At 46.4% G+C, this 27500-nt stretch overlaps 1 protein-coding gene across 1 annotated transcript in view; it reads left to right on the forward strand.

Moving 5' to 3' along the window:
• Positions 1-27500, forward strand: part of nAChRalpha2 (nicotinic acetylcholine receptor alpha2) — a 343741-nt gene that overhangs the window by 261239 nt on the left and 55002 nt on the right. Inside the window, exon 2 of the mRNA XM_069334668.1 lies at positions 25508-25552. Coding sequence (XP_069190769.1) covers positions 25508-25552 — 45 coding nt within the window. The remainder of the gene's footprint in view (positions 1-25507; positions 25553-27500) is intronic.

A 27500-nucleotide genomic window follows, 5' to 3' on the forward strand; every position in this document is an offset into this window, starting at 1 on the left:
CAAAGGAGAACAGAGAAGCTAAAGATTAGACATATTTTTCTCTGAAGAAAATGATTTCGTGAAATATTACGAATTGGGAGGCTGGGAGATTCCTCCCTCTATATATATATATATATATATATATATATATATATATATATATATATATATATATATATATATATATATATATATATATATATATATTAATATAAATCAAAAATCAAATCAAAGTTAATCAAAATGTGTGATGGACGAGTTCAAACTTGTATGTGGTCTGGGCGTTATGATTAGTATCAATTTGATACCAAAAATGTTATGATTAAATGTTCGAAATAGAGCCAATGAAACCCTGGAATTTATTTATCAAAACATATATATATATATATATATAGTGAGGGTACCACCTCTGGTGCCAATGTGGGGACCCATAGCCTCGGAGAAGAAAATAAAAAGTATTCAGAGGAGACCTTGTGGTTTCTCACTGAACACTAATATTATCCTCTCCTACCACCCCCATTCTTTTGTATGTACACATATATATTTACTTTATTTGAACTTTGTTACAAAAAAGGAGTTACATATGGGTCACAAAGATGGTTGTCATAGGTTGTCGAGTTCCTCCAGCTCCTCAGATGGCGGGCAGGAACCCTGGATGCAGTGCGCATTTCCCCTCTGTATCGCCACACTGAGGCGCTGGAAAAGAAAGCTTGCAGCTCTCGGGTCCCTTGTTGTTTCAATGAGCCTAGAACCCAGTTCCTTCAAAAAACTGGTAGCACTTTTACCCCAGGCGCCGAGCGTCTCAGAAGCAATGGGGACAAAATTGTAGTGGTGATCCAGTTCTCTATACTTACGGGATTTGGCTGCTTCCCTGTGGGTGGCAGCGCCACCTGGTTGTGCAACACTGAGGTTAATGTAGGTGTTAGCCAGGGTTGATACGCACGTGTAGTCCTATACCAACTGCTTGCCATTCTTCCAGGGATTCACTGTGATACCATCCGGGCGACCAATAAGAGCATCAGAGTTACGGGGCGTTAGGTAACGGGGCTCTCTTTCAGCTGGGCATCCAGCTGTGGTGAGGCTCCTCTTGATGATGTCGTTAACTTCACTGTGCCTCGAGTGCCATCCCCCTGTGTTTTGGCAGAGTAGGCCATGGTGACCGTACCTGTCAGCCACCACCTCGCCGCAAATACACCTATATCTGGTGTGGTATATATATATATATATATATATATATATATATATATATATATATATATATATATATATATATATATATATATATATATATATATATATACATATATATATATATATATATATATATATATATATATATATATATATATATATATATATATATATATATATATATATATATATATATAATCACAATGGCGTGATATCAATGAAAATCATTTTGAGAAAATGGAGGGACTCGAACCTGCGTTCTGGTGAAGCTCAGACACCTCCCAGTGAAATCAGCAGAGTTCGAGATTAGTTGACTTTTGTACCATCGTGGCTGAGTCGGTTAGGGCAGGTGTTTAGGTTAGGAGGGGGAGGATGGGGGGAGGACAAAGGAAGGGGGTAGGGGTCGGTAGGGGGGAAGGGGAGTGCAGAACTATAGTGGCACTTGGCTGCTTGTCTAGGCACCTCAATAACTAATGAATGCCCCCATTTACAGTGGATAGTAAACATCTTCTGACAATTTGAAACATTTAGATCATCTTCCGGATCAAGAGAAAGTATAGAGATAAGCTACTCGACTTGTTGCAGAGCTTACAAGACTCACCTCGCAAATGAAACTCACCACGTTTCACTTGCCAACCAACTTGGTGAGTTGGTACTCACCAAGCTTGCAGTGAAAGGCAGAGTTCAAACACACCACTTGGATTAGAAAGCGAATCATAGTGGGACCTTGAAAACATGTAAGCTACTTAGGGGAATTGACATGGTGGGCGAAGAGGCAATAGTCAGAATGAGAAACCTCAGGAAACATTTGTCAGAGTAAGAGCGGTACATGGGTTGGGTTACACGAGGAAATAATTTTGAGAAATTTCATAAGTATCCTCAAATTAATTACGACGAACGAAAGGGATGAAAGTCGTTTCATTAGCTGGCCAAGAGAGGGAAACGCAGAGTTATATCAGTGGTGTAATTATAGGGTTAGAGTCCTTTAAGACCTTATAACATAGAGTCCTATGTTCGCAGACGCAGAAAACTTAAGAAAGATGGAAACTGGCTGCAAAGTTTAATTGTTTCTAAAGTAATTACCAGTTAATGTTAGATAATGAAAATTAAGAAGACCAGCAGACCACACACACTGTGAAGGAGTTGTCTGCTGCCCTCAGCTTCAGCAGACACTTATGATAGCTTAACCGTAAGATTAAGTAAGATTGTTACGGAAAATATCAGGGCATCTGTTCGTAACGGCTTCCGTAACAATGTTACAGTGTCTTACACGTGTGGTACACATCTGCGTGGCAGCATCAGCGGCGTGTGTGTGACAACTAGCATGAACCTTTATGAGAAAGGACTTGTGAGACTTGTCTTTTAGGAAATATAAAAATGTATAGGTGCAAAAACTGCAGTTTTAGCCCCCATAAACACACTCACCGCCCAGCCCCACCCACACACACACCCACACCCACACCCCACCCACACACCCACCCTACCCACACCCATACACCCACCCCACCCACCCCACCCACACACACACCCACACCCACACACCCATACACCCACCCCACCCACACACACACCCACACCCACCCCCACACCCACACCCTACCCACACCCATACACCCACCCCACCCACCCACACAAAACACCCGTCAACAGTGATGTACGATCCATGGACTCCACAACGAATCAGGAGCTTCGTGGCTTGCATCACTATCTCATCCACCCATCAACACTCGGCTATTCATCAAAGAGATTTATAATCTCTAAGGTTTCTCGACACGCAACATGTGGTATGGAGCAGGCGAATTCCTCTCAGCCTAGAGATGGAAGCAATTAACTCTTGAACAGATAAACGTCATGTGTTAACGGTAATAGCAAGTTCTCGCTATTGTTCTGCCAAGGAGAGACAAATCATTAATGAATTTCAAAGGGAAGATAACTGAGCCTTCCTCCTCCTCCTCCTCCTCCTCCAAAAACACCTTAAATACTAGTGCTAGAAAAGCTGAAAACTGAAATCTCAGCTGAAAACCACATATTTAGAGTAAAAGCAAGAACATAAAGGAGGGATATACTGTAGATGCAATCAGAGTTATAACCAGCGAACACATATTGGCCACCTAATATGTCCTTGCTAGTTAAGGATATATTATTAGTTAAATGGTATAAAATAAACCCCCACATGGACCTCTGTTCAGCAACACTGTTTACAAGGAAATTATTGCTTGAACAAAACTCTTAAGCGTTCAAGAACATGAGGTCCATAAAGTTGCTGTTTATTGTCTACTCCGACCACCAGGAGGCTCTACAGGACTACGACTCTAGAATATAACTACTGAACGCAGCTCTTGAAGACACATAGAGCCTCTCTATGAACTCTGGTGCCTCAATTCACACTGAGAAGTGTGTATATGCAACAAGGTTGAAACCACGAGAGAAGGTCCTCCTTGTCTCCTCCTTACATCCGTCTTCACTAATCTTGGAATTCCAGGCGATGAAGTAGTTGAATATATGCGGGACATATCCGTAGACTTTTTTACATTAATCTAATTCTATTATTTAGAATAAATGTAATATTCATGTCTGTAAGAGAACTCAAAAGACTCATCGGCCTTAAATCATTAGTATAAAAACATCGTTATATGTAGATATGATGTTTGTGTATATATGGGGCAGCACAAAACGTCCACTAAGGCGATATAGTTGGACCACATAACAGGTGAGGTAGGTAGCTCCCAGTACTTGCTCACAGTAAACTCTGAGAGCAAGAACTGGGTCTTAATTCCCCACTACATTATTGAATGTCCAGTCATTAGACCTTTACGAACTGTCGCTGTTAAGTGCCTGGAGGTTTTGCAATTACTTTATTCACACTCGTGAAGGAATAACATCCGAGATTATGATTTTCTAGTTTATTAACCTTTCTGTTTCATGTTTAATCACGCTCATGTTCTTGAACATGACTTCATAATGTAATCAATGTCTTCCAACTTTAGCTACTGATCTCTTGCCCCTGAGTGACCCCTGAGTGACCGCTGAGTGACGAACTATCCTGCGAGATGGGATTATTTTTATTATCAAATAGCTCGAGACACTACACAAACCTTCATATAGTCTAGGAGGTAACATCATAAATGCTCATATACCTATATATGTCCATAAACAAATTCCTGGTACTTCTGTGTACCCAGGTTAACGTATTTTTAAAAGCAGATATGACATAGAAAAACAAAGAGGTCAAGAGGTTTTTTTCCAGACCTCCGGCTTTTGTAAAGACGGAACCAGACGCTGAGGATCTTGTCATAAAATTCAGTTACGACCGAACTAGTTAGGTAAAAAGTAAGAGCACACACACACACACACACACACACACACACACACACACACACACACACACACACACACACACACACACACACACACACACACAAACACACAAACACACACAAACACACAAACCCCCTAAAGACAATATTAAATGCAGAAACATTATCTTATCTCCAACACAACTTCACTTACATATAATATTAAGAAAAATAGGAAAATGCAAAAATGTCTTGCCTACTGGGAAAGGAGAAGAGATTTATTCATCAGAGATAACATGATAATTTTCGTGCTTGGCAGAATAAACTGTGAATGAATTCCTTCCAGGAGAGATTAAAGTGAAATACACCAAGTTCTCGAAGTCGTAAAGCTGGCTCCATTATGCGAGAGGAGAGAGGAGGAGAAGGAGAGAGAGAGAGAGAGAGAGAGAGAGAGAGAGAGAGAGAGAGAGAGAGAGAGAGAGAGAAGAAACAAATGAAGGAGATCAGAAAGTGTATTGTAATTCAGATAAAATATATTAATATTATCATCAGTAAATGCAGTCACTGTTATTGCTACAAGTCCAATCTAAAGGTCCTATCTACAAGTCCTATCTACAGGTTCTATATACACAGAAGATGAGTTGATAAATAACCTATAGGTCTCCCTACTACTCACCGGTCATTTCGTATCAATCAAAAAATTAATTGTTACGCTATTCAATATAGAATGAAAAAGAGTGCTGGGGAATATACCTACTAACACACAACTACTAGCTAGCTGCTGTCTTTCAGGAGGCTGGGGTCGTTCTTGCCCTTGCAAGAACGACCTTGCAAGAAGAAGAACCACCTTGGGGTGGTTCTTCTCCAGCCCCGACTAAGACGGTCTCCGGGTTTGGAGTCCATGATCTTCTTTTGCTTACTTCGTGGTAACCTCCGGAGCTGGAGCCCCTCTAGGGCAGTTCTTTGTTGCCTTCAATCTCGTTCTGACAGTTCCTGCGACGGCGCTGAAATCGTACTGGCGTTTGCCTTTCCATTGGAGACTTTTGGCGCCGTGGAGAGGCGGGGGACCTACTGCATGGGTGACAGCTTTTCCCTCGTATCAACCTCCTCGGGCCTTGCGCCTTAGAGAAGCCACTCCAGACCGACAACCAGAGCGCAACTTCATAGTCTCCTGAGACTGATGGATGCATAGTGCTACCTACTATCTCCACAACTACCACCAATTTCCATTTCAACCACCAGCACTATTATTGTTAGCCCATGTTGTTATAGGGACACGGGAGGGTGTGACTGGAGTCCCTCGTCCAAGGCTTCCTCAACATCACCCTGAATTTCGTGGCTTACATATTAAACCACACGTGGCATATGTATGAGTGTAACTGTTATTTACACACACACCACACGGTCGGGGAGCCGGTCGGCCGAGCGGACAGCACGCTGGACTTGTGATCCTGTGGTCCCGGGTTCGATCCCGGGCGCCGGCGAGAAACAATGGGCAGAGTTTCTTGCACCCTATGCCCCTGTTACCTAGCAGTAAAATTGGTACCTGGGTGTTAGTCAGCTGTCACGAGCTGTTTCCTGAGGGTGGAGGCCTGGTCGAGGACCGGGCCGCGGGGACACTAAAGCCCCGAGATTATCTCAAGATAACCTCAAGATAAGATAACACGTTGTCTTTGTCCACCCTGTCAATTCCCCTGAGAAATTTGTAGGTGGTTGTCATGTCTCCCACTACTCTTCTGTCTTCCAGGGACGTGAGGTTTAGCTCCCGTAGCCTTTCCTCGTAGCTCATACCTCTCAGTTCTTGGACTAATCTGGTGGCATACCTCCTGAATATTCTTTAACTTTGGCTTGTGGTTTAACTAAGTATGGAGTCCAGGACGGAGCTGCATACTCCAGGATTGGTCTGACATAAGTGATATACAAGGTAAACAAGAAAAAACTGGAGCCTAAATAACGTTTCCTTGGGATATTGCGTACACCGCTCTCGATACACTAGACGAGTTTGCACAGCGGTTCATACACTTCTAGATGTGGCAAAACCACTTCAAGTTTCACAGTTGACTTGCGGTGAGAACTGGTTGAGGCTCTTCGACACCCCCAAACCTCTCTTAATCATCACTCGTCACGAGGGAGTCGACTTGAAGCGGTTCGACACCCCCAAACCTCTCTTTATCATCACTCGTCACGAGGGAGTCGACTTGAAGCGGCTCGCGGAGACGAGCAGCAGCGGCAGTAGCAGCATCTGACTGAAAGAACCGGCGCCTGGTGCTTCAGGGGGAGATACGCCAGGCGACGCTGTCACGCCTGCCATGAGGCAAGAATGATGGATTACTCACGACACACACAATCATAATATAACTCCCTGAGTCTGCTCCTCTTGTGAGGAAGAGCCCAGCTTACTGAGACGAGGAAGAGAAGCCAGCTTACTGAGACGAGGTAGAGCCCAGCTTACTAAGGCGAGGAAGAGAAGCCAGCTTAGTGAGACGAGGAAGAGAGGCCAGCATACTGAGACGAGGAAGAGAAGCCAGCTTACTGAGACGAGGAAGAGAAGCCAGCTTACTGAGACGAGGAAGAGAAGCCAGCTTACTGAGACGAGGAAGAGAAGCCAGCTTACTGAGACGAGGAAGAGAAGCCAGCTTACTGAGACGAGGAAGAGAAGCCAGCTTACTGAGACGAGGAAGAGAAGCCAGCTTACTGAGACGAGGAAGAGAAGCCAGCTTACTGAGACGAGGAAGAGAAGCCAGCTTACTGAGACGAGGAAGAGAAGCCAGCTTACTGAGACGAGGAAGAGAAGCCAGCTTACTGAGACGAGGAAGAGAGGCCAGCTTACTGAGACGAGAGAGAGAGGCCAGCTAACTGAGACGAGGAAGAGAGGCCAGCTTACTGAGACGAGGAAGAGAGGCCAGCTTACTGAGACGAGGAAGAGAGGCCAGCTTACTGAGACGAGGAAGAGAGGCCAGCTTACTGAGACGAGGAAGAGAGGCCAGCTTACTGAGACGAGGAAGAGAGGCCAGCTTACTGAGACGAGGAAGAGAGGCCAGCTTACTGAGACGAGGAAGAGAGGCCAGCTTACTGAGACGAGGAAGAGAGGCCAGCTTACTGAGACGAGGAAGAGAGGCCAGCTTACTGAGACGAGGAAGAGAAGCCAGCTTACTGAGACGAGGAAGAGAAGCCAGCTTACTGAGACGAGGAAGAGAAGCCAGCTTACTAGGACGAGGAAGAGAAGCCAGCTTACTGAGACGAGGAAGAGACGCCAGCTTACTAGGACGAGGAAGAGAAGCCAGCTTACTGACGAAGGAAGAGACGCCAGCTTACTGAGACGAGGAAGAGAAGCCAGCTTACTGAGACGAGGAAGAGATGCCAGCTTACTGAGACGAGGAAGAGAGGCCAGCTTACTGAGACGAGGAAGAGAGGCCAGCTTACTGAGACGAGGAAGAGAGGCCAGCTTACTGAGACGAGGAAGAGAGGCCAGCTTACTGAGACGAGGAAGAGATGCCAGCTTACTGAGACGAGGAAGAGAAGCCAGCTTACTGAGACGAGGAAGAGAAGCCAGCTTACTGAGACGAGGAAGAGAAGCCAGCTTACTGAGACGAGGAAGAGAAGCCAGCTTACTGAGACGAGGAAGAGAAGCCAGCTTACTGAGACGAGGAAGAGAAGCCAGCTTACTGAGACGAGGAAGAGAAGCCAGCTTACTGAGACGAGGAAGAGACGCCAGCTTACTGAGACGAGGAAGAGAAGCCAGCTTACTGAGACGCAACGCTGAGTACGACTGCTCTCTGAATGTTTCTTGATAACATTTTTGGGCTAGATGGAAGGGAAGGGAAGGGGCTAGATGGAAGGAAAGGGTTTAGGTGGGAGGGAAGCCAAGAGGGATTAAGGATGGTTGTAAGGATGATGGGTCACTGATATGAGCAGTCAAGCAATGACTGATGTCAGATATGATAGTAGCCATATCTTGAATGGTCCAGGACGGACCGAAACGTCGTCGTCCCTTCACCTTCTAGTGTGTGGTCTGGTCAACAGATATGATAGTATTTCCACAATGAAATCCGAATTACGTATTATATCTATCAGAAAAAATCTTTCTGATAGATATAACTCATGCAACGTTGCTGTGTACATCTGTTAGCTAAAGAAATATTGTTGAAACTTCAGTTATATAAAGTAGTAAGTTAATACAAATGTAAGTCCAGGATTCCATACATTTGACAGTTTTATAATTGGTCAGAATTGAGAGGTATAAATTTATGTACAAAATAGATATAGACGCAGAGGTGTATATTTGCCAGCAGTATTTGTGAATACTGCTGGCAAGTCATCGTCTTGCAGAAACGTCGTCGTCTCCAGAAACGTCTCCAGAAACGTCGTCGTCCCTTCAATTTCTAGTGTGTGGTCTGGTCAACAGTATTTGTGAAGCTGTTTCTCTTCTCTTGCTTGCATGTTTTTGCCATTATTCCATATTCTCTTTTTAGGCTCCTCAGGTGTGCGGGGGTTATATAGGCCTACACTCATGTACTCACCTAGTTGTGCTTGCGGGGGTTGAGCTCTGGCTCTTTGGTCCCGCCTCTCAACTATCAATCAACAGGTGTACAGTTCCCTGAGCCTATTGGGCTCTATCATATCTACACTTGAAACTGTGTATGGAGTCAGCCTCCACCACATCACTGCCTAATGCATTCCATTTGTCAACCACTCTGACACTAAAAAAAATCTTTCTAATATCTCTGTGGCTCATTTGGGCACTCAGTTTCCACCTGTGTCCCCTGGTGCGTGTGCCCCTTGTGTTAAATAGCCTGTCTTTATCAACCCTGTCGATTCCTCTGAGAATCTTGTATGTGATGATCATGTCCCCCCTAACTCTTCTGTCTTCTCTCGACGTGAGGTTTAATTCCCGTAGTCTCTCCTCGTAGCTCATACCTCTCGGCTCGGGTACTAGTCTGGTGGCAAACCTTTGAACTTTTTCCAGTTTGGTCTTATGCTTGACTAGATATGGACTCCATGCTGGGGCTGCATACTCCAGGATTGGTCTGACATAGGTGGTATACAAAGTTCTGAATGATTCCTTACACAAGTGTCTAAATGCCGTTCTTATGTTAGCCAACCTGGCATATGCTGCTGATGTTATCCTCTTGATATGGGCTTCAGGGGACAGGTCTGGCGTAATATCAACCCCCAGGTCTTTCTCTCTCTGACTTGTGTAGAATTTAATCTCCCAAATGATACATAGTATCTGGCCTCCTGTTCCCTACACCTATCTTCATTACATTACATTTGGTTGGGTTAAACTCTAACAACCATTTGTTCGACCATTCCTTTAGTTTGTCTAGTTCTTCTTGAAGCCTCAAGCTGTCCTCCTCTGTCTTAATCCTTCTCATAATTTTGGCATCGTCAGCAAACATTGAGAGGAATGAGTCTATACCCTCTGGGAGATCGTTCACGTATATCAGAAATAGGACCGAGTACATCGGTCATGTGTTATCGGTCTCCTATCTGTCTCTGTCTATCTGCCTCTATCTATTCACCTCTCTGTTTCTGAGTCTCTCTGTCTTTTTGTCTGTCTCATAAAAAATATAATTGTGTAATGTTTGGGTGATCGTCACTGACAGGAGCTTAGTGGTGTGAATTACAAAAAGTTTAAATCACTACAAAAAATATGAATAGTTACCTTTTGACGCTGTGGAAGAATCGTGTGTTTATGCCAGTACGGACAAATTACTGACAGCAAGAAATTTTATCTTAATTTTCCTGTGATCAGTGAATAATAGTTCATATTACTATAAGGTTTTGTTTTTAATACTTAGCTGTGTAGCTGGCGGGCAGGGTCACATATGGTGGTAGGGAGGGGGGGTCTGAATGTGGCCCCTGGCACGCTGTCCCCTATTAAATTCTGGCAACTCCGGTCAGCCTATGTTAATCCCCTTCCCCAGACCATTTACTCTGCCAATTTGGGGAGAGTCTCGCTCTAAAGAGTATGGCCTCCAACGTCGAATGCAAAGACAGACCTTCTTCTCCTACTTTCAATCTCATCTTCTCTTTTATTCTCTCTCACTCTCTCCCTCTCTCTCTTCTGTTCTCTCTCGCTCGCTCCCTCTCTGCCGTTCCCTCTCTCTCTCTCTCTCTCTCTCTCTCTCTCTCTCTCTCTCTCTCTCTCTCTCTCTCTCTCTCTCTCTCTCTCTCTCTCTCTCTCTCTCTCTCTCTCTCTCTCTCTCTCTCTCTCTCTCTCTCTCTCTCTCTCTCTCTCTCTCTCTCTCTCTCTCTCTCTCTCTCTCTCTCTCTCTCTCTCTCTCTCTCTCTCTCTCTCTCTCTCTCTCTCTCTCTCTCTCTCTCTCTCTCTCTCTCTCTCTCTCTCTCTCTCTCTCTCTCTCTCTCTCTCTCTCTCTCTCTCTCTCTCTCTCTCTCTCTCTCTCTCTCTCTCTCTCTCTCTCTCTCTCTCTCTCTCTCTCTCTCTCTCTCTCTCTCTCTCTCTCTCTCTCTCTCTCTCTCTCTCTCTCTCTCTCTCTCTCTCTCTACAATTGAATGACAAAGGGGCTCTTCCCAGCACATTCTTAACACGCCTTTTGTGTTTATATAATAAAATTCTGTTCCTTCTAAATGTATAAATATGTGTGTGTCTGCACGGTGCAAAATATTACAACTGAGTACATAGTATGAATACATGAATACTTAAACAGCAACATTTTGGCATTACAACCAAGTAAAATATAATATATATATATATATATATATATATATATATATATATATATATATATATATATATATATATATATATATATATATTTATGATATTAGCATGCAATGAAAGATATGAAGAATACATTCCTTCGGTCGATCTGGGATGTTTCTGACTCTTTTCCATGTTAAATCTGAGCCTCCCATGCATGAAGTCTCAACATGGGAGGGATCCATTGATATCAACTTGCAAGTGGACTGAGTAGTGGAGCCTAAAAAAAAGCTAATTCGGTGTTTGCACTGATCAAAAGGCTTATCGGGCGCTGGGTATTATGGCATGTTTACATTGCAGTCGATGGCAAGGCTGAAATTGGCTTTTAAATAACGTTTAAAATGGGGGTAAAGTTATTGTGTTCGTGCGGGTGTTGGGGGGAATTTTTTGAACATGCGTGCCGTTAGAGGGATGTTTGTGGGCACCTGCGTGCCGTTAGAGGGATGTTTGTGGGCACCTGCGTGCCGTTAGAGGGATGTTTGTGTGCACATGCGTGCCGTTAGAGGGATGTGTGAATGTGTGTGTGGCTGTAGTTGGGATTTGTAAACATGTGCTGCTGTGGGTACTGTCTGTGGAAATGTGTTACTATTTTTGCAGGGATGTTCCTGCGCGGGCCCTGAGCCTCTGGCTGGCCCACTGGGAGGGCCCTGAGCCTCTGGCTGGCCCACTGGGAGGGCCCTGAGCCTCTGGCTGGCCCACTAAGTGTTCCTTGTTTCTGTTTTACTTAGACGGAATATGAGTATTTATGACTCGTATGGTCGCTTCAGTAAGATTATGCCCCCATGTGTTTAACAACTTCTGCTCTGTTGAATCTTGGCTGAAATCTTATTTGATTTGTAACTCTGCATTGTGTTACGGACTCTGTGAAGTGAATGGTACAAAATTCTACCTAATTGCTTAGTACGTCAATAAGTGTACTATGGTGAACATAGTTACAAAAAAGTACTATCTAAACAGGAGGATGGGTTGTAGATAATGTTCCAGTGGTCTGTCGGGCATTTCTCCACAGTGCTGACATTTCCTCTCATCTACTGAAACCTGTAAACCTATTTCCCATGCACATGGGTATCCAAGCCTGATGCGATGTAAGTGTATGTCTGTTGTTTCACTTTGTCCAAGGCATTGGGTGGGTGGGACTGTAAAGCCTGTTGGGCTCTGTCTGAACTAGTGATGATTTTTAATAAACTAGAGATGATTTTTAGTCAATTAGTGATGATTTTTAGTCAATTAGTGATGATTTTTAGTCAACTAGTGATGATATTTAGTCACTTTAGTCACACATATCCACACTCTCTGATTTCTTTCATCAAAATACGTGGTACTTAGTTGGTTGAACTCATGTACCATCCTGCCGTTCCTGATGTTGCCACACACCCACCCCACACACACGGTCACTGAAAATTTGCTCTGTGCTACCAGCTGTGTCACAGCCTCTCACTACACCCTCCCCTGAGTCACGAAGACCCGATGAGTACCCAGACTCTCACCTGTACTCATCACTTCCATCTGGGAGGGTACTCATTCCTATTGGAGTTTGCTAGCAGCTTCTTGACCCGAAGCTTGCTCACCGCGACACTCGGGTGCGGGGAGGTCAATGCCTGTGTTGGCTTCTACATATATATGGTAGCTCGTTTAATACATTTATTCGAAGCGCTTTGGCAATGAAACAGTTTCAACAAAATACAAACTCATCCAAAAAAGTTTGTATACTGGCACCGAATACAAAGTATTACTGTATATGAACAGAATATAAACATGGAGGGTTCCCCCCATATATATATATATATATATATATATATATATATATATATATATATATATATATATATATATATATATATATATATATATATATATATATGTATATATATATATATATAATTATTAAATATGACCGAAAAAGTAAGATTAATAATTCTAACACGAATTTTCTCGATCTTTCTTATGTTTCTTTTCACTGTTGATGGTAATTGAAAAATCAATTCTCCAGAATTCATTTTTATTTCTAGTCTGACGCGACACTTGAACGCGTTTCGTTCTTAAATGTAACTTATTACATTTTCAATGACTTTTAGAATTTCAATCATAGCATAAGTAAGAACTCTGTTTAGTGTTTGCAGGTAATAGTTGTGTGTGTGTAAACTAAAAGTCTTTGAAAATGTAATAAGTTATTACGAAACGCGTTCAAGTGTCGCGTCAGACTAGAAATAAAAATGAATTTTGGAGAATTGATTTTTCAATTACCATCAACAGTGAAAAGAAACATAAGAAAGATCGAGAAAATTCGTGTTAGAATTATTAATCTTACTTTTTCGGTCATATTTAATAATATATGTCTACAGGAAAGACTGCTACCAAGATATACTAATATATATATATATATATATATATATATATATATATATATATATATATATATATATATATATATATATATATATATATATATATATATATATATATATATATATATCCTTGGCTCTCTTGTAATTCCATTGCGCCAAGCCCTGACGACAAAAAAATATATATTGAATTTCGTTCGACATTCCGCTTGATTTTGCATTCACCATAGGCAGGGACCAAAGTTATTTTATGAAACAAAAACGGTGCATGATATTGGGAAGATTTTTGCAATTTATATTCCGAAGTTCCGGAGGATTTAGTACATAATCTTGACAATTTATCTCTTCCTAAGAGGTAAAAAAAAAATTATTATGGATAAAGTTTGTCATGAGGAGAATAATTAGTTTTTGGTTCATTGTCTTCTACTAGCACAAAGAGGAGGAAGTCAAAGGAGGCTTTGACGTCACGGTCTAAACGCTAATGTTCTTTCACAAAGAAGGGCTGTAAAGTCAGGCTTTGACGGTAATATTCTTGGACAGAGGAAAGGGCTGTGACATCACGCTGGGACGCAAATATTCTTGGAAAGAGAGAGAGAGAGCAAGAGAGAGAGAGAGAGAGAGAGCAAGAGAGAGAGAGAGAGAGAGAGAGAGAGAGAGAGAGAGAGAGAGAGAGAGAGAGAGAGAGAGAGAGAGAGAGAGAGAGAGAGAGAGAGAGAGAGAGAGAGAGAGAGAGAGAGAGAGAGAGAGAGAGAGAGAGAGAGAGAGAGAGAGAGAGAGAGAGAGAGAGAGAGAGAGAGAGAGAGAGCAAGAGAGAGAGAGAGAGAGAGAGAGAGCAAGAGAGAGAGAGAGAGAGAGAGAGAGAGAGAGAGAGAGAGAGAGAGAGAGAGAGAGAGAGAGAGAGAGAGAGAGAGAGAGAGAGAGAGAGAGAGAGAGAGAGAGAGAGAGAGAGAGAGAGAGAGAGAGAGAGGCTGTAACGTCTCGCTCAACTTGCAAATTTTTCAAACATAACACTCTTAACTTCTTTTCCATTTAAAGCTTGTTAACCACTCACCAGGAACAACTGGTAACTTGTGCAGAACACCGAAGATCATGAACACTTGTGCTCTACTTTGACGTAAAACTTAAGGCTTCACTTAACATAACCTACACTTAAAGTTCTTGTTTAGTCTTGAGGATAACTGATTAGGAAATGATTAAAGCAGACAAGGGGCGGCGACGCTCAATAAAATTCTGCATTACCGTTGAATTTCTGAGTCAAGAAATTCTGCCGAGATGTTCTGCCTGAAATAGTGATTTGTAGTCACTCATTTACTCACTAATTCACTATCACGCTGAAAAAGAGAGTCCGAAACGATCACCATCGTCATCTTCACTGCAATCTTCGAATCATTTATCAAAAAAAGAGGTTGATGAGAAGCTGTTGCATATGCAACAGCTGGCGGGTCTCGCGCAACAAAGGCAAGAGGAGCAGAGAATATTATCTTCATCTCCTGGAGTCAAGTGGCCAGTGAAGAGGTTAGGAGCAAGTGGAGGAGAAGCAGGAGACGGAGCAGGAGGAGGAGTGAGAGTGGGAGCGGACCCTGGGAGAGTGTGGGACCTGGGAGAGAGTGGGAGCGGACCCTGGGAGAGTGTGGGACCTGGGAGAGAGTGGGAGAGAGCCTGGGAGAGTGTGGGAGGGACGCAGCATCACCTGGTCATATCTCTGCTCTCCGTGGAACTAGGTTGACACCGTCGCCTTAAGCCTGTATAATCCTTAAGCCTCGGAGGCCATGCGTCGCTCACAGCACCTCTGATGCCTCCCAGACGTCTTGCCACACGTCTAATTCCTCCCAGACGTCTCACCACACATCTGATTCCTTCCAGACGTCTCACCACACTTCTAATTCCTTCTAGACGTCGTGCCACACGTCTAATTCCTTCCAGACGTCTCACCACACGTCTAATTCCTTCTAGACGTCTCACCACACTTCTAATTCCTTCTAGACGTCTCCCCACACGTCTAATTCCTTGCAGACGTCTCCCCACACGTCTAATTCCATCCAGACATCTCCCCACACGTCTAATTCCTTCCAGACGTCTCACCACACGTCTAATTCCTCCCAGACGTCTCACCACACGTCTAATTCCTTCCAGACATCTCACCACACGTCTAATTCTTCCCAGACGTTTCATCACATATCCTCAGACGTTCTCAAGCAATACCTCCGTTTTCCAGCGTTCATTCACATGCACGCACGTGCACACACCCACGCACTCACACGTGCACACACGCACGCACTCACACACACACCTAGCATGAGGCGAGGACGCTTGCTAGGGGCGCTGAGGGCTAGGGTAGATGTGGAGAGGTAGAGGTAGATGTAGAGAGGTAGATGTGGAGAGGGACCAAAAAAACATACTTCCACTGTTATAGAGCTAGTGGAATTATGTTTTTGCACCACTCCACTAGTGTCGAGTAAGGAATTATCAAGGGGAAAGCGCCAAGCCATTACGACTATATAACACAGGGAAGGGGTCAGGATAAGGGTTTAGGATGGGACGGCGGGAAGGAATTGGTGCCCAACTACGTGGACGGTCGGGGATTAAACGCCGACCTGCATGAAGCGAGACCGTCGCTCTACCGTCCAGCCCAAGTGGATAGGAACAAAAAGGATTAGAATAAAAAATATTTAATAAAGATCTGAAGGATACGAAAGAACACTGAATGAGACATATAGGCAAAATAAGCAATAAATGTGAGAAAGAACATAGCAGAAAGGAGAGAGGTAATACCTCTCTCATTTATTTAAGTAATAAATACCTTTTGTAACACAGAGTTACAAAAAATATATAAAACATCAAAAGAGAAAAATGCCGAAATGGGAAATTTTAAAAGTGATATTGATATTAGGCAATAATCTCACTATTTAGTATTATACAACCCTCTCCCGAACATGCAAATTTAGTGATAATAGTTAAAGGCTGAAATTAGTTACAAATCTACTTCAAGTCTGACATTCTAAGAGAGACTCAGTGTCAACGTATTATCAGAGAGCCGACGTCAACAACGTATCACCAAATATGCACGACTGATCCCCACTCAGGACTTCTTTTATCGCATATAATTTCCAGGTCCCACTCCCCAGCTGTCCAGGATCCGCTCCCAGCTGTCCAGGATTCGCTCGCAGCTGTCCAGGACCCGCCCCCAGCTGTCCAGGAACCGCCCCCAGCTGTCCAGGAACCGCCCCCAGCTGTCCAGGAACCGCTCCCAGCTGTCCAGGAACCGCTCCCAGCTGTCCAGGACCCGCCCCCAGCTGTCCAGGATCCGCTCCCAGCTGTCCAGGAACCGCTCCCAGCTGTCCAGGATTCGCTCGCAGCTGTCCAGGACCCGCCCCCAGCTGTCCAGGATTCGCTCGCAGCTGTCCAGGACCCGCCCCCAGCTGTCCAGGAACCGCTCCCAGCTGTCCAGGACCCGCCCCCATCTGTCCAGGAACCGCTCCCAGCTGTCCAGGACCCGCTCCCAGCTGTCCAGGACCCGCTCCCAGCTGTCCAGGACTCGCTCGCAGCTGTCCAGGACCCGCTCGCAGCTGTCCAGGACCCGCTCGCAGCTGTCCAGGACCCGCTCCCAGCTGTCCAGGACCCGTTCCCAGCTGTCCAGGACCCGCTCCCAACTGTCCAAGACCCGCTCCCAGCTGTCCAGGACCCGCTCCCAGCTGTCCAGGACCCGCTCCCTGCTGTCCAGGACCCGCTCCCAGCTGTCCAGGACTCGCTCCCAGCTGTCCAGGACCCGCTCCCAGCTGTCCAGGACCCGCCCCCAGCTGTCCAGGACCCGCCCCCAGCTGTCCAGGACCCGCCCCCAGCTGTCCAGGAACCGCTCCCAGCTGTCCAGGACCCAGCTCCCAGCTGTCCAGGACCCGCTCCCCAGCTGTCCAGGACCCGCTCCCAGCTGTCCAGGACCCGCTCCCAGCTGTCCAGGACCCGCTCCCAGCTGTCCAGGACCCGCCCTCAGCTGTCCAGGACCCGCCCCCAGCTGTCCAGGACCCGCCCCCAGCTGTCCAGGACCCGCCCCCAGCTGTCCAGGACCCGCCCCCAGCTGTCCAGGTCCCGCTCCCAGCTGTCCAGGACCCGCCCCCAGCTGTCCAGGACCCGCTCCCAGCTGTCCAGGACCCGCTCCCAGCTGTCCAGGACCCAGCTCCCAGCTGTCCAGGACCCGCTCCCAGCTGTCCAGGACCCAGCTCCCAGCTGTCCAGGACCCGCTCCCAACTGTCCAAGACCCGCTCCCAGCTGTCCAGGATTCGCTCGCAGCTGTCCAGGACCCGCCCCCAGCTGTCCAGGATTCGCTCGCAGCTGTCCAGGACCCGCCCCCAGCTGTCCAGGAACCGCTCCCAGCTGTCCAGGACCCGCCCCCAGCTGTCCAGGAACCGCTCCCAGCTGTCCAGGACCCGCTCCCAGCTGTCCAGGACCCGCTCCCAGCTGTCCAGGACTCGCTCGCAGCTGTCCAGGACCCGCTCGCAGCTGTCCAGGACCCGCTCGCAGCTGTCCAGGACCCGCTCCCAGCTGTCCAGGACCCGTTCCCAGCTGTCCAGGACCCGTTCCCAACTGTCCAAGACCCGCTCCCAGCTGTCCAGGACCCGCTCCCAGCTGTCCAGGACCCGCTCCCAGCTGTCCAGGACCCGCTCCCAGCTGTCCAGGACCCGCTCCCAGCTGTCCAAGACCCGCCCCCAGCTGTCCAGGACCCGCCCCCAGCTGTCCAGGACCCGCCCCCAGCTGTCCAGGAACCGCTCCCAGCTGTCCAGGGCCCAGCTCCCAGCTGTCCAGGACCCGCTCCCCAGCTGTCCAGGACCCGCTCCCAGCTGTCCAGGACCCGCTCCCAGCTGTCCAGGACCCAGCTCCCAGCTGTCCAGGACCCGCTCCCAGCTGTCCAGGACCCGCCCCCAGCTGTCCAGGACCCGCCCCCAGCTGTCCAGGACCCGCCCCCAGCTGTCCAGGACCCGCCCCCAGCTGTCCAGGACCCGCCCCCAGCTGTCCAGGTCCCGCTCCCAGCTGTCCAGGACCCGCCCCCAGCTGTCCAGGACCCGCTCCCAGCTGTCCAGGACCCGCTCCCAGCTGTCCAGGACCCAGCTCCCAGCTGTCCAGGACCCGCTCCCAGCTGTCCAGGACCCAGCTCCCAGCTGTCCAGGACCCGCTCCCAGCTGTCCAGGACCCGCTCCCAGCTGTCCACGACCCGCCCCCAGCTGTCCAGGACCCGCTCCCAGCTGTCCAGGACCCGCCCACAGCTGTCCAGGACCCAGCTCCCAGCTGTCCAGGACCCGCCCCCAGCTGTCCAGGACCCGCCCCCAGCTGTCCAGGACCCAGCTCCCAGCTGTCCAGGACCCGCTCCCAGCTGTCCAGGACCCAGCTCCCAGCTGTCCAGGACCCGCTCCCAGCTGTCCAGGACCCAGCTCCCCGCTGTCCAGGACCCAGCTCCCAGCTGTCCAGGACCCGCTCCCAGCTGTCCAGGACTCGCTCCCAGCTGTCCAGGACCCGCTCCCAGCTGTCCAGGACCCGCTTCCAGCTGTCCAGGACCCGCTCCCAACTGTCCAGGACCCGCTCCCAGCTGTCCAGGACCCGCTCGCAGCTGTCCAGGACCCGCTCCCAGCTGTCCAGGACCCGCTCCCAGCTGTCCAGGACCCGCTCCCAGCTGTCCAGGACCCGCTCCCAGCTGTCCAGGACCCCCCCCCCCAGCTTTTATCACATATATTTCCTTCCAAAATCCTATAGCCTTGGGGGGGGAAAATATAATCCTTTCAATCATTTACCTCTGAAGCAATCAGAGATCGTGTGTATGTGGACATTGCTTGTTTCCTGTTCTGTGGCTGGCCACAGCTGTCTGCTGCGTTTCTACTGTCTTCTCTGTCACAACTGTCTAATGTGCCTTTGCTGTTTCCCCCCCTGGCACAGCTGTTCGTTCTGTTACCCCTGCTTATTCTGTCTATGTCTGCTACACCTGTTACCCTGCTCATTCTGTCTATGTCTGCTACACCTGTTACCCCTGCTTATTCTGTCTATGTCTGCTACACCTGTTACCCCTGCTTATTCTGTCTATGTCTACTACACCTGTTACCCCTGCTTATTCTGTCTATGTCTGCTACACCTGTTACCCTGCTTATTCTGTCTATGTCTACTACACCCGTCTCCTCTGCTAAGCTTGTCTCCTCTACACACTTACCTTGCCTACTTACTGACAGTATATGGGCAAGACAGCACCCAAGTGAGCATTTGAAGGTTTAAACGACATTCAGTTTTTTTTATTTCTCTATCAAATTACCATGGTTTCGCTATTATTAAAATACAGTTGAGAGGCGGGCCCAAAGAGCCGAAGCTCAAGTCTTCCCCCCCCCCCCAGCAAATGGGAATATCTAAATTCAAACTGTTAGGCTTATGATTACCCAATCTCAATACGCAAAAAGGCCACCATCACAGTACGCAAAAATAATACATTCCCATACGCTAAGATATCACCACGAATACAATTCATACACAGATTATACACTTCCTTTCATGCTATACTTCTGACGTATATTAAAAAATTCACAACTTTCTCCCGTAACCAAAATTTTTTCCTTAGGAGCTCTGTTCCATCTCCTCATATTCTTCGATCTATCGACACCTCATTTCTCTTGCCTCTCCTCATGCTCTCATGTTCTTCCATCTCCCAGCACCTCACTTCCCTTGCCTCTCCTCATGCGCTCATGTTCTTCCATCTCCCAGCACCTCACTTCCCTTGCCTCTCCTCATGCTCTCATGTTCTTCCATCTCCCAGCACCTCACTTCCCTTGCCTCACACTCTCCGGTTTCAATCTATCCTCACGCTCAAAATGGTAAAAAAAAAATTAAATGCCAATTAAGATATATTAATGGCAAAAGTTAACATTGAATGATGAAAGCTGTTGTGAGGAAGGGGGCAGGGGCTGTCCCCCCATGGTCAGTGGTCTGATGGGGGAGGGGCTGTCCCTATGGTCAGTGGTCTGGTGGGGGGGCTGTCCCTATGGTCAGTGGTCTGGTGGGGGGGCTGTCCCTATGGTCAGTGGTCTGGGGGGAGCTGTCCCTATGGTCAGTGGTCTGGTGGGGGGGGTCTGTCCCTATGGTCAGTGGTCTGGGGGGGGCTGTCCCTATGGTCAGTGGTCTGGGGGGGCTGTCCCTATGGTCAGTGGTCTGGGGGGGCTGTCCCTATGGTCAGTGGTCTGGGGGGGGGCTGTCCCTATGGTCAGTGGTCTGGTGGGGGGGTGTTCCTATGGTCAGTGGTCTGGTGGGGGGGTGTTCCTATGGTCGGTGGTCTGGTGGGGGGGCTGTCCCTATGGTCAGTGGTCTGGTGGGGGGGTGTTCCTATGGTCAGTGGTCTGGTGGGGGGGTGTTCCTATGGTCAGTGGTCTGGTGGGGGGGCTGTCCCTATGGTCAGTGGTCTGGGGGGGGGCTGTCCCTATGGTCAGTGGTCTGGTGGGGGGGTGTTCCTATGGTCAGTGGTCTGGTGGGGGGGTGTTCCTATGGTCAGTGGTCTGGGGGGGGCTGTCCCTATGGTCAGTGGTCTGGTGGGGGGGTGTTCCTATGGTCAGTGGTCTGGTGGGGGGGTGTTCCTATGGTCGGTGGTCTGGTGGGGGGGCTGTCCCTATGGTCAGTGGTCTGGGGGGGGGCTGTCCCTATGGTCAGTGGTCTGGGGGGGGTGTTCCTATGGTCGGTGGTCTGGTGGGGGGGCTGTCCCTATGGTCAATGGTCTGGTGGGGGGGCTGTCCCTATGGTCAGTGGTCTGGTGGGGGGGCTGTCACTATGGTCAGTGGTCTGGTGGGGGGGTGTTCCTATGGTCAGTGGTCTGGTGGGGGGGGTGTTCCTATGGTCAGTGGTCTGGTGGGGGGGGTGTTCCTACGGTCAGTGGTCTGGTGGGGGGGCTGTCCCTATGGTCATTGGTCTGGTGGGGGGCTGTCCCTATGGTCAGTGGTCTGGGGGGGGCTGTCCCTATGGTCAGTGGTCTGGTGGGGGGGCTGTCCCTATGGTCGGTGGTCTGGTGGGGGGGCTGTCCCTATGGTCGGTGGTCTGGTGGGGGGCTGTCCCTATGGTCAGTGGTCTGGTGGGGGGCTGTCCCTATGGTCAGTGGTCTGGTGGGGGGGCTGTCCCTATGGTCAGTGGTCTGGTGGGGGGGGTGTTAGGGAGCTGGAGGGAAGAGAAGGGAGATAGTGGGTGAGGTAAGGAGGGAAGGGAAGGAAGGTAAGGAAGGGAACTATCAGGAGGGAAAGCGTCAAGCCATTACGACTATGTAGCTCTTGGAACGGGTCAGGATAAGGATTTGGGATGGGATGGAAGAGAAGGAATGGTGCCCAACAACTTGGACGGTCGGGGATTGAACGCCGACCTGCATGAAGCGATTTCAGGCAGGTCTCATATTCTTCGGTCTCCAAGCACCTCACTTCCTGTCACATTCGTTCCCGTCACATTCTATAATTGCTTTTAACTCACAGGACTCGTTCTATTGAAATCCCAAACTAGAATTAGACAAAAGTTCCTCTTAATATTTCAGAAAAGCATCTGGTTGATATTGTTCACTCAAAAGACCAACCTGTCAATTTTTATGATGCTACTGGAGCCCTGAAAGTCAGAACTAATGTTGTAAATGAAATTGGTAACCTAACCTAACCTTGATACCTAATCAAAAGTTTAAGTTACTTAACAGGATGTAAACTAAGGAGACTTGATGACCAAGGTCAAAATCATGACTTTGGTAAACTTAATTGTGTATAGTGGAAATGTTCATGGTGAAACTTGTGAGTCCATCCTCGTACTCGTTGCAAATATCTTACTTCGTTTGGCTTATACATGCCTACACCTGACGACGACATTCACAAGCGAATGATATCGTTTTGGCTGAGGGCAAATCACCTACCCAGCAAACTCTGTCAAATCTTTTTGAAGGCACTCGTCACTGGTCATTTCCACCATTGCCGGAGTGGGCAATGTTATTAACTTAATAGTTATTATCCGCCAATTTAATTGTTATGAAATTCAACTTAAAAAATTAAGGAAATTAAAGAATGAGAAAGCATTAAGGCAGTGTGACTATTGCACTTAGATCGAACATGACGACAAGGAGATGGAATATGAGGAACAGATGAAGGAACAGTTCCAAACTACTGGACCATTGGTGATCGAACGTCGACTCAGCAAGAAGCCTGGGGTCAGATTCACGAAGCAGTTACGCAAGTACTTACGAACGTGTCCATCTTTCCTCAATCTTTGACGGCTTTGGTTACATTTACTAAACAGTTTACAAGCATGAAAACTTGCCAATCAACTGTTGTTATTGTTATAAACAGCCTCCTGGTGCTTCGGAGCTCATTAACTATTTATTAATTGTAAACAAAGCCGCCAAAGATTGAGAAAAGATGTACAGGTTCATAAGTACTCGCGTAACTGCTTCGTGAATCTGGCCCCCAGGGCGTCACTCTATGAGCAATTAATACAGTGGTGTAGCAAGATCTTTATGATAAAATAAAACAACTCAATGCTAGTCCCTTTATGCTAAAAACGTCTTAAATATATGAATTACATTACACCTGTTGAGTCCAGCTATTATTGTAGCAATTTGTGTAAGTTGTTACGACCAAAGCTTCAGATTATGATAATTACAGAGTCTATGCTGTGCTGTATTCTGATTCTGACAAGTAATTAATGCACTGTACTTCCTATGCAAACGTTCCCAATTATAAATAAATAAAATCGAACACAGGTTTTTTATTTGATTTGACAGACAAACCCAAAAACCCGTTGAGGTGAATGACATACTACGTATGTTATCGTCGTGAGGTTATCTTGAGATGATTTCGGGGCTTAGCGTCCCCGCGGCCCGGTCCTCGACCAGGCCTCATTTTTGTTGCACAAACCCCAGGAAGCAGCCCGTAGCAGCTGTCTTAACTCACAGGTACCTAATTACTGCTAGGTGAGTAGGGGCATCAGGGTGAAAAAAATTCAGCCCATTTGTTTCTGCCTCGGCCGGGAGTCGAACCCCGGACATCTTAGGATTATGACCCCAGAGCGCTGTCTGGTCAGCTCTGAGGCATCCTGTGTGTGTGTGTGCGCGCGCTCACCTATTTGTGCTAGCGGGGGTTGAGCTTCGGTTCTTTGGTCCCGCCTCTCAATTGTCAATCAACCGGTGTACAGGTTCCTCTCTGTGTGTGTGTGTGTGTGTGTGTACTCACCTATTTGTGCCTGCAGATGACCTGAACAGCCCTGTGCCCCCCAAACAAACTGTCCTGGCTATTAAAGTTGCTCACTGGCATAACTTCTGGCTCTTAGTAACTCCCGATAAGCACCAATTAGTTAAGGCTTCTCAAGGAAAGAAGAAAGAAACATTAGCGAGAGAAATGTATTTTTTGCTCGTTAAAATTTTATTATACAGAATATCAGTCCATTTAATTATCAACGAAGAGGAATGAAGACAGTGCTAAACGATGTGTTAGAATATGACCAATGTTCCTTAGTAAGTGCTGAGAGTGAAGACCATCTTGGCTAAGGCGCATTAAACCTTCTTCAAACAGCTACAGCAAGAGACTCACAAAAGACTTCTTATGCGTCCCCTTCACAGCCTTTTGTTCCCTTCATGTTGATCGTCAGAGAGACAATGTCTTACTCGTGGCTGTAAGGAACTAGTAAGATATTTGTTGGATAATATGTTACACTTCTTCCGTCGCTGGGAAGTACCGTAATCGTTCCCTAGATCCCGTGAATAAGAGTCCCACGGTAGTATCATTTTGACATTGAAATTGAAATAAATTGAAATGTGTTTATTCACGTATAAATACAAAGGGATGAAATAGATCAAGCTATTCTTGATCTATTATTACAATTCTTGAGCTATTAATACAACATAATATCAATCTATTCCGACATCGTCCGATGTATTCCGACGATAGTTTCGTTAGGGCATCGTTCGCTGCAGCTCTCATGGGTTGGTAATGGGTTTCGTAACCTAACTACATTCCCGTAGTCCAGCCCTTAATTGGTCGTTATGTATACTCCAGAGGTAATGTGTCGTCTCACTGCTGTGTACTTTTTCGTAACAATCACCTTGTCTCTCCTACTCTTTAACAGTGTATTCCTTCTAAGATGAAAATGTTCAATATACATATATGTGTATATATAATACATATATATAATATAAATATTAATATTATAAACATATTTCCTTATGTTTCTCCTTCGTTCGCTCTCTCTCCACTCTCGTGGATAATATTTGAGAGAAACGGTGACTGTAGTGACAGACTTGATAATAACAGTAAGGAATACGGTGAAAATAACGAGGATCACGATAATAACAGTGAAAAAAACGGTGATAACAGTGATGTATCAGTGACCTTCGACAGAACCACTCCACCCCCTACAACTCCACTCCACTAGGCATATATTGTAAACAAATAAACTAGGTAGACTTTGCCAGTTGGTCTATTTGAAGGAGTGGATGTAGACAGGTTTAATTTAGACGTGTGGATTTAGACAGAATATTTTAGACATACATGGATATAGACAGGTGTATATTAGACATACATGGATATAGAAAGGTCTATTTTAGACATACATGGATATAGAAAGGTGTATATTAGACATACATGGATATAGACAGGTGTATATTAGACATACATGGATATAGACAGGTGTATATTAGACATACATGGATATAGAAAGGTGTATATTAGACATACATGGATATAGAAAGGTGTATATTAGACATACATGGATATAGACAGGTGTATATTAGACATGGATAGACAGGTGTATTTTAAAATATATAGAGAAGATGTAGACATATACAATAAAACATAAATATAGGATAAAGAATATGGATTAAACACACATGGATATAGTCAGGTGTATTTTAAACATATATACTTCGTAATTGGGATAATATTTAATGTATCTTTTAAGTTGTTAAATCGTTATTTGTTATTAATTGTAGTATATATTTCTTTTGACAGAACCTCAAGGAGCAGATCATGACTACTAACGTCTGGGTTGACCACGTGAGTACCTGTACTCACCTGAGTACGTGCTGAGTACGTGTTAAGTACGTATGTTGGTGGATAGCTTGAGTACGTGTTGGGAGATTCCATGTGAGTACTTGTGGCGGTGAATAACGGTGTTCAGATGGGTCGTGTGTGAGTACAAGCTGATGTAGACCATGTAAATACCAGTTGAGGTGAACTATATGTAAACCAGTTAAGGTAGAGCATGTTCCAGCTCAGGTCCACCACTTAAGTGACAGCTGAGGTAGACCAAATGAGTATGAACTGTGGGTTGACCTTCCTGGCACCTTAGAAGAGCAATGAATGCTACGCAGACATTGTAGACATACCTAAGGTTTTGCTAGCCAAGTAGTTATTCAATTATACATTGACATCTTGTAGAGAAATGTTGATTAGGCGTTCCGCGAGCGCTTTGTCATGGGTTCGTATCCTGGCCGGGGAGGATTTACTGGGCGCACATCCTTAACTGTAGCCTCTGTTTAACTCAACAGTAAAATGTGTACTTGGTTGTAATAACGATTCTTCGCGGCGGGGATCGTATTCCAGGGACCTGCCCGAAACGCTACGCGTACTAGTGACTGTACAAGAATGTAACAACTCCTGTATATATCTAAAAAAATATCTAAAAACAAAATTAGCGTTCGCGTATAAACGTGTCTGAGGATCCGGTCTAGCTGAAATGCGCTGGAACAGCAAGCAACAATGTAGGGAGGGTTTAGCGAATGCGAGGATTTGCAGGCGATGAGTTACAATAACGTGGCTAAAGTATGTTGACCAGACCACACACTAGAAGGTGAAGGGACGACGACGTTTAGGTCCGTCCTGGACCATTCTCAAGTCGAAATGCAGGGATTTGTGATTAATGCCCAGTTTTGAAAGCAGTTGATGTCAATAATTGCGTTCACCTCGTTCCAACTGCCCGGATGAAGAGAAGGGAACTATCAGGGGGAAAGCGCCTAGCCATTACGACTATATATCACTTGGAAGGGGTCAGGATAAGGATTTGGGATGGGACGGGGGAAGGAATCCCCGACCAATTGGACGGTCGGGGATTGAACGCTGACCTGCATGAAGCGAGACCGTCACTCTACCGTCCACCCCAAGCTGCCCGTATGAGAGCAAGTTACATATCGAACAATGAAAGGTGTTTAGAGCATTTGTTTAATTGGATTTTATACAAGCATTTTTTTCCCCAGAATACATGAAAAATGCAGCTTAACTACAGCGTAAGTAGGAGGTCACATAACCCTAAATACAGTATGGAAACCTAATCTAACCTAACCGAACCGAACCTAACCTAACCTAACCTAACCGAACCTAACCTAACCGAACCTAACCTAACCTAACCGAACCGAACCTAACCTAACCTAACCTAACCTAACCTAACCTAACCGAACCTAACCTAACCGAACCGAACCTAACCTAACCTAACCTAACCTAACCGAACCTAACCTAACCTAACCTAACCTAACCGAACCTAACCTAACCTAACCGAACCGAACCTAACCTAACCTAACCTAACCTAACCTAACCTAACCTAACCGAACCTAACCTAACCTAGCCTAACCTAACCTAACCGAACCGAACCTAACCTAACCTAACCTAACCGAACCTAACCTAACCTAACCGAACCGAACCTAACCTAACCTAACCTAACCTAACCGAACCGAACCTAACCTAACCTAACCGAACCTTTCCACGCAAACATTGAAGCAGTTAGAAGTCTCTCCAGTGTGAAAGGTCCACATGCTGAGATAGACTGCAGCCACTTGATGTCTGGAGTTAAAGTGTGTCCAGTAATTTTTGAATGATCTGGGTTCTAAGCTAGTCGAAATAACAAGACACCCTAGAGCTTCCAGCTTCCTTTTCCAGCGCCATAGCGTGGCGATACAGAGGGAAAATGCACCATTATATTAGGCGCTTCTGCCCGTTATCTGAGGAGCTG

This window comes from Procambarus clarkii, chromosome 31 (assembly GCF_040958095.1).
Source record: "Procambarus clarkii isolate CNS0578487 chromosome 31, FALCON_Pclarkii_2.0, whole genome shotgun sequence".
NCBI lineage: Eukaryota > Metazoa > Arthropoda > Malacostraca > Decapoda > Cambaridae > Procambarus > Procambarus clarkii.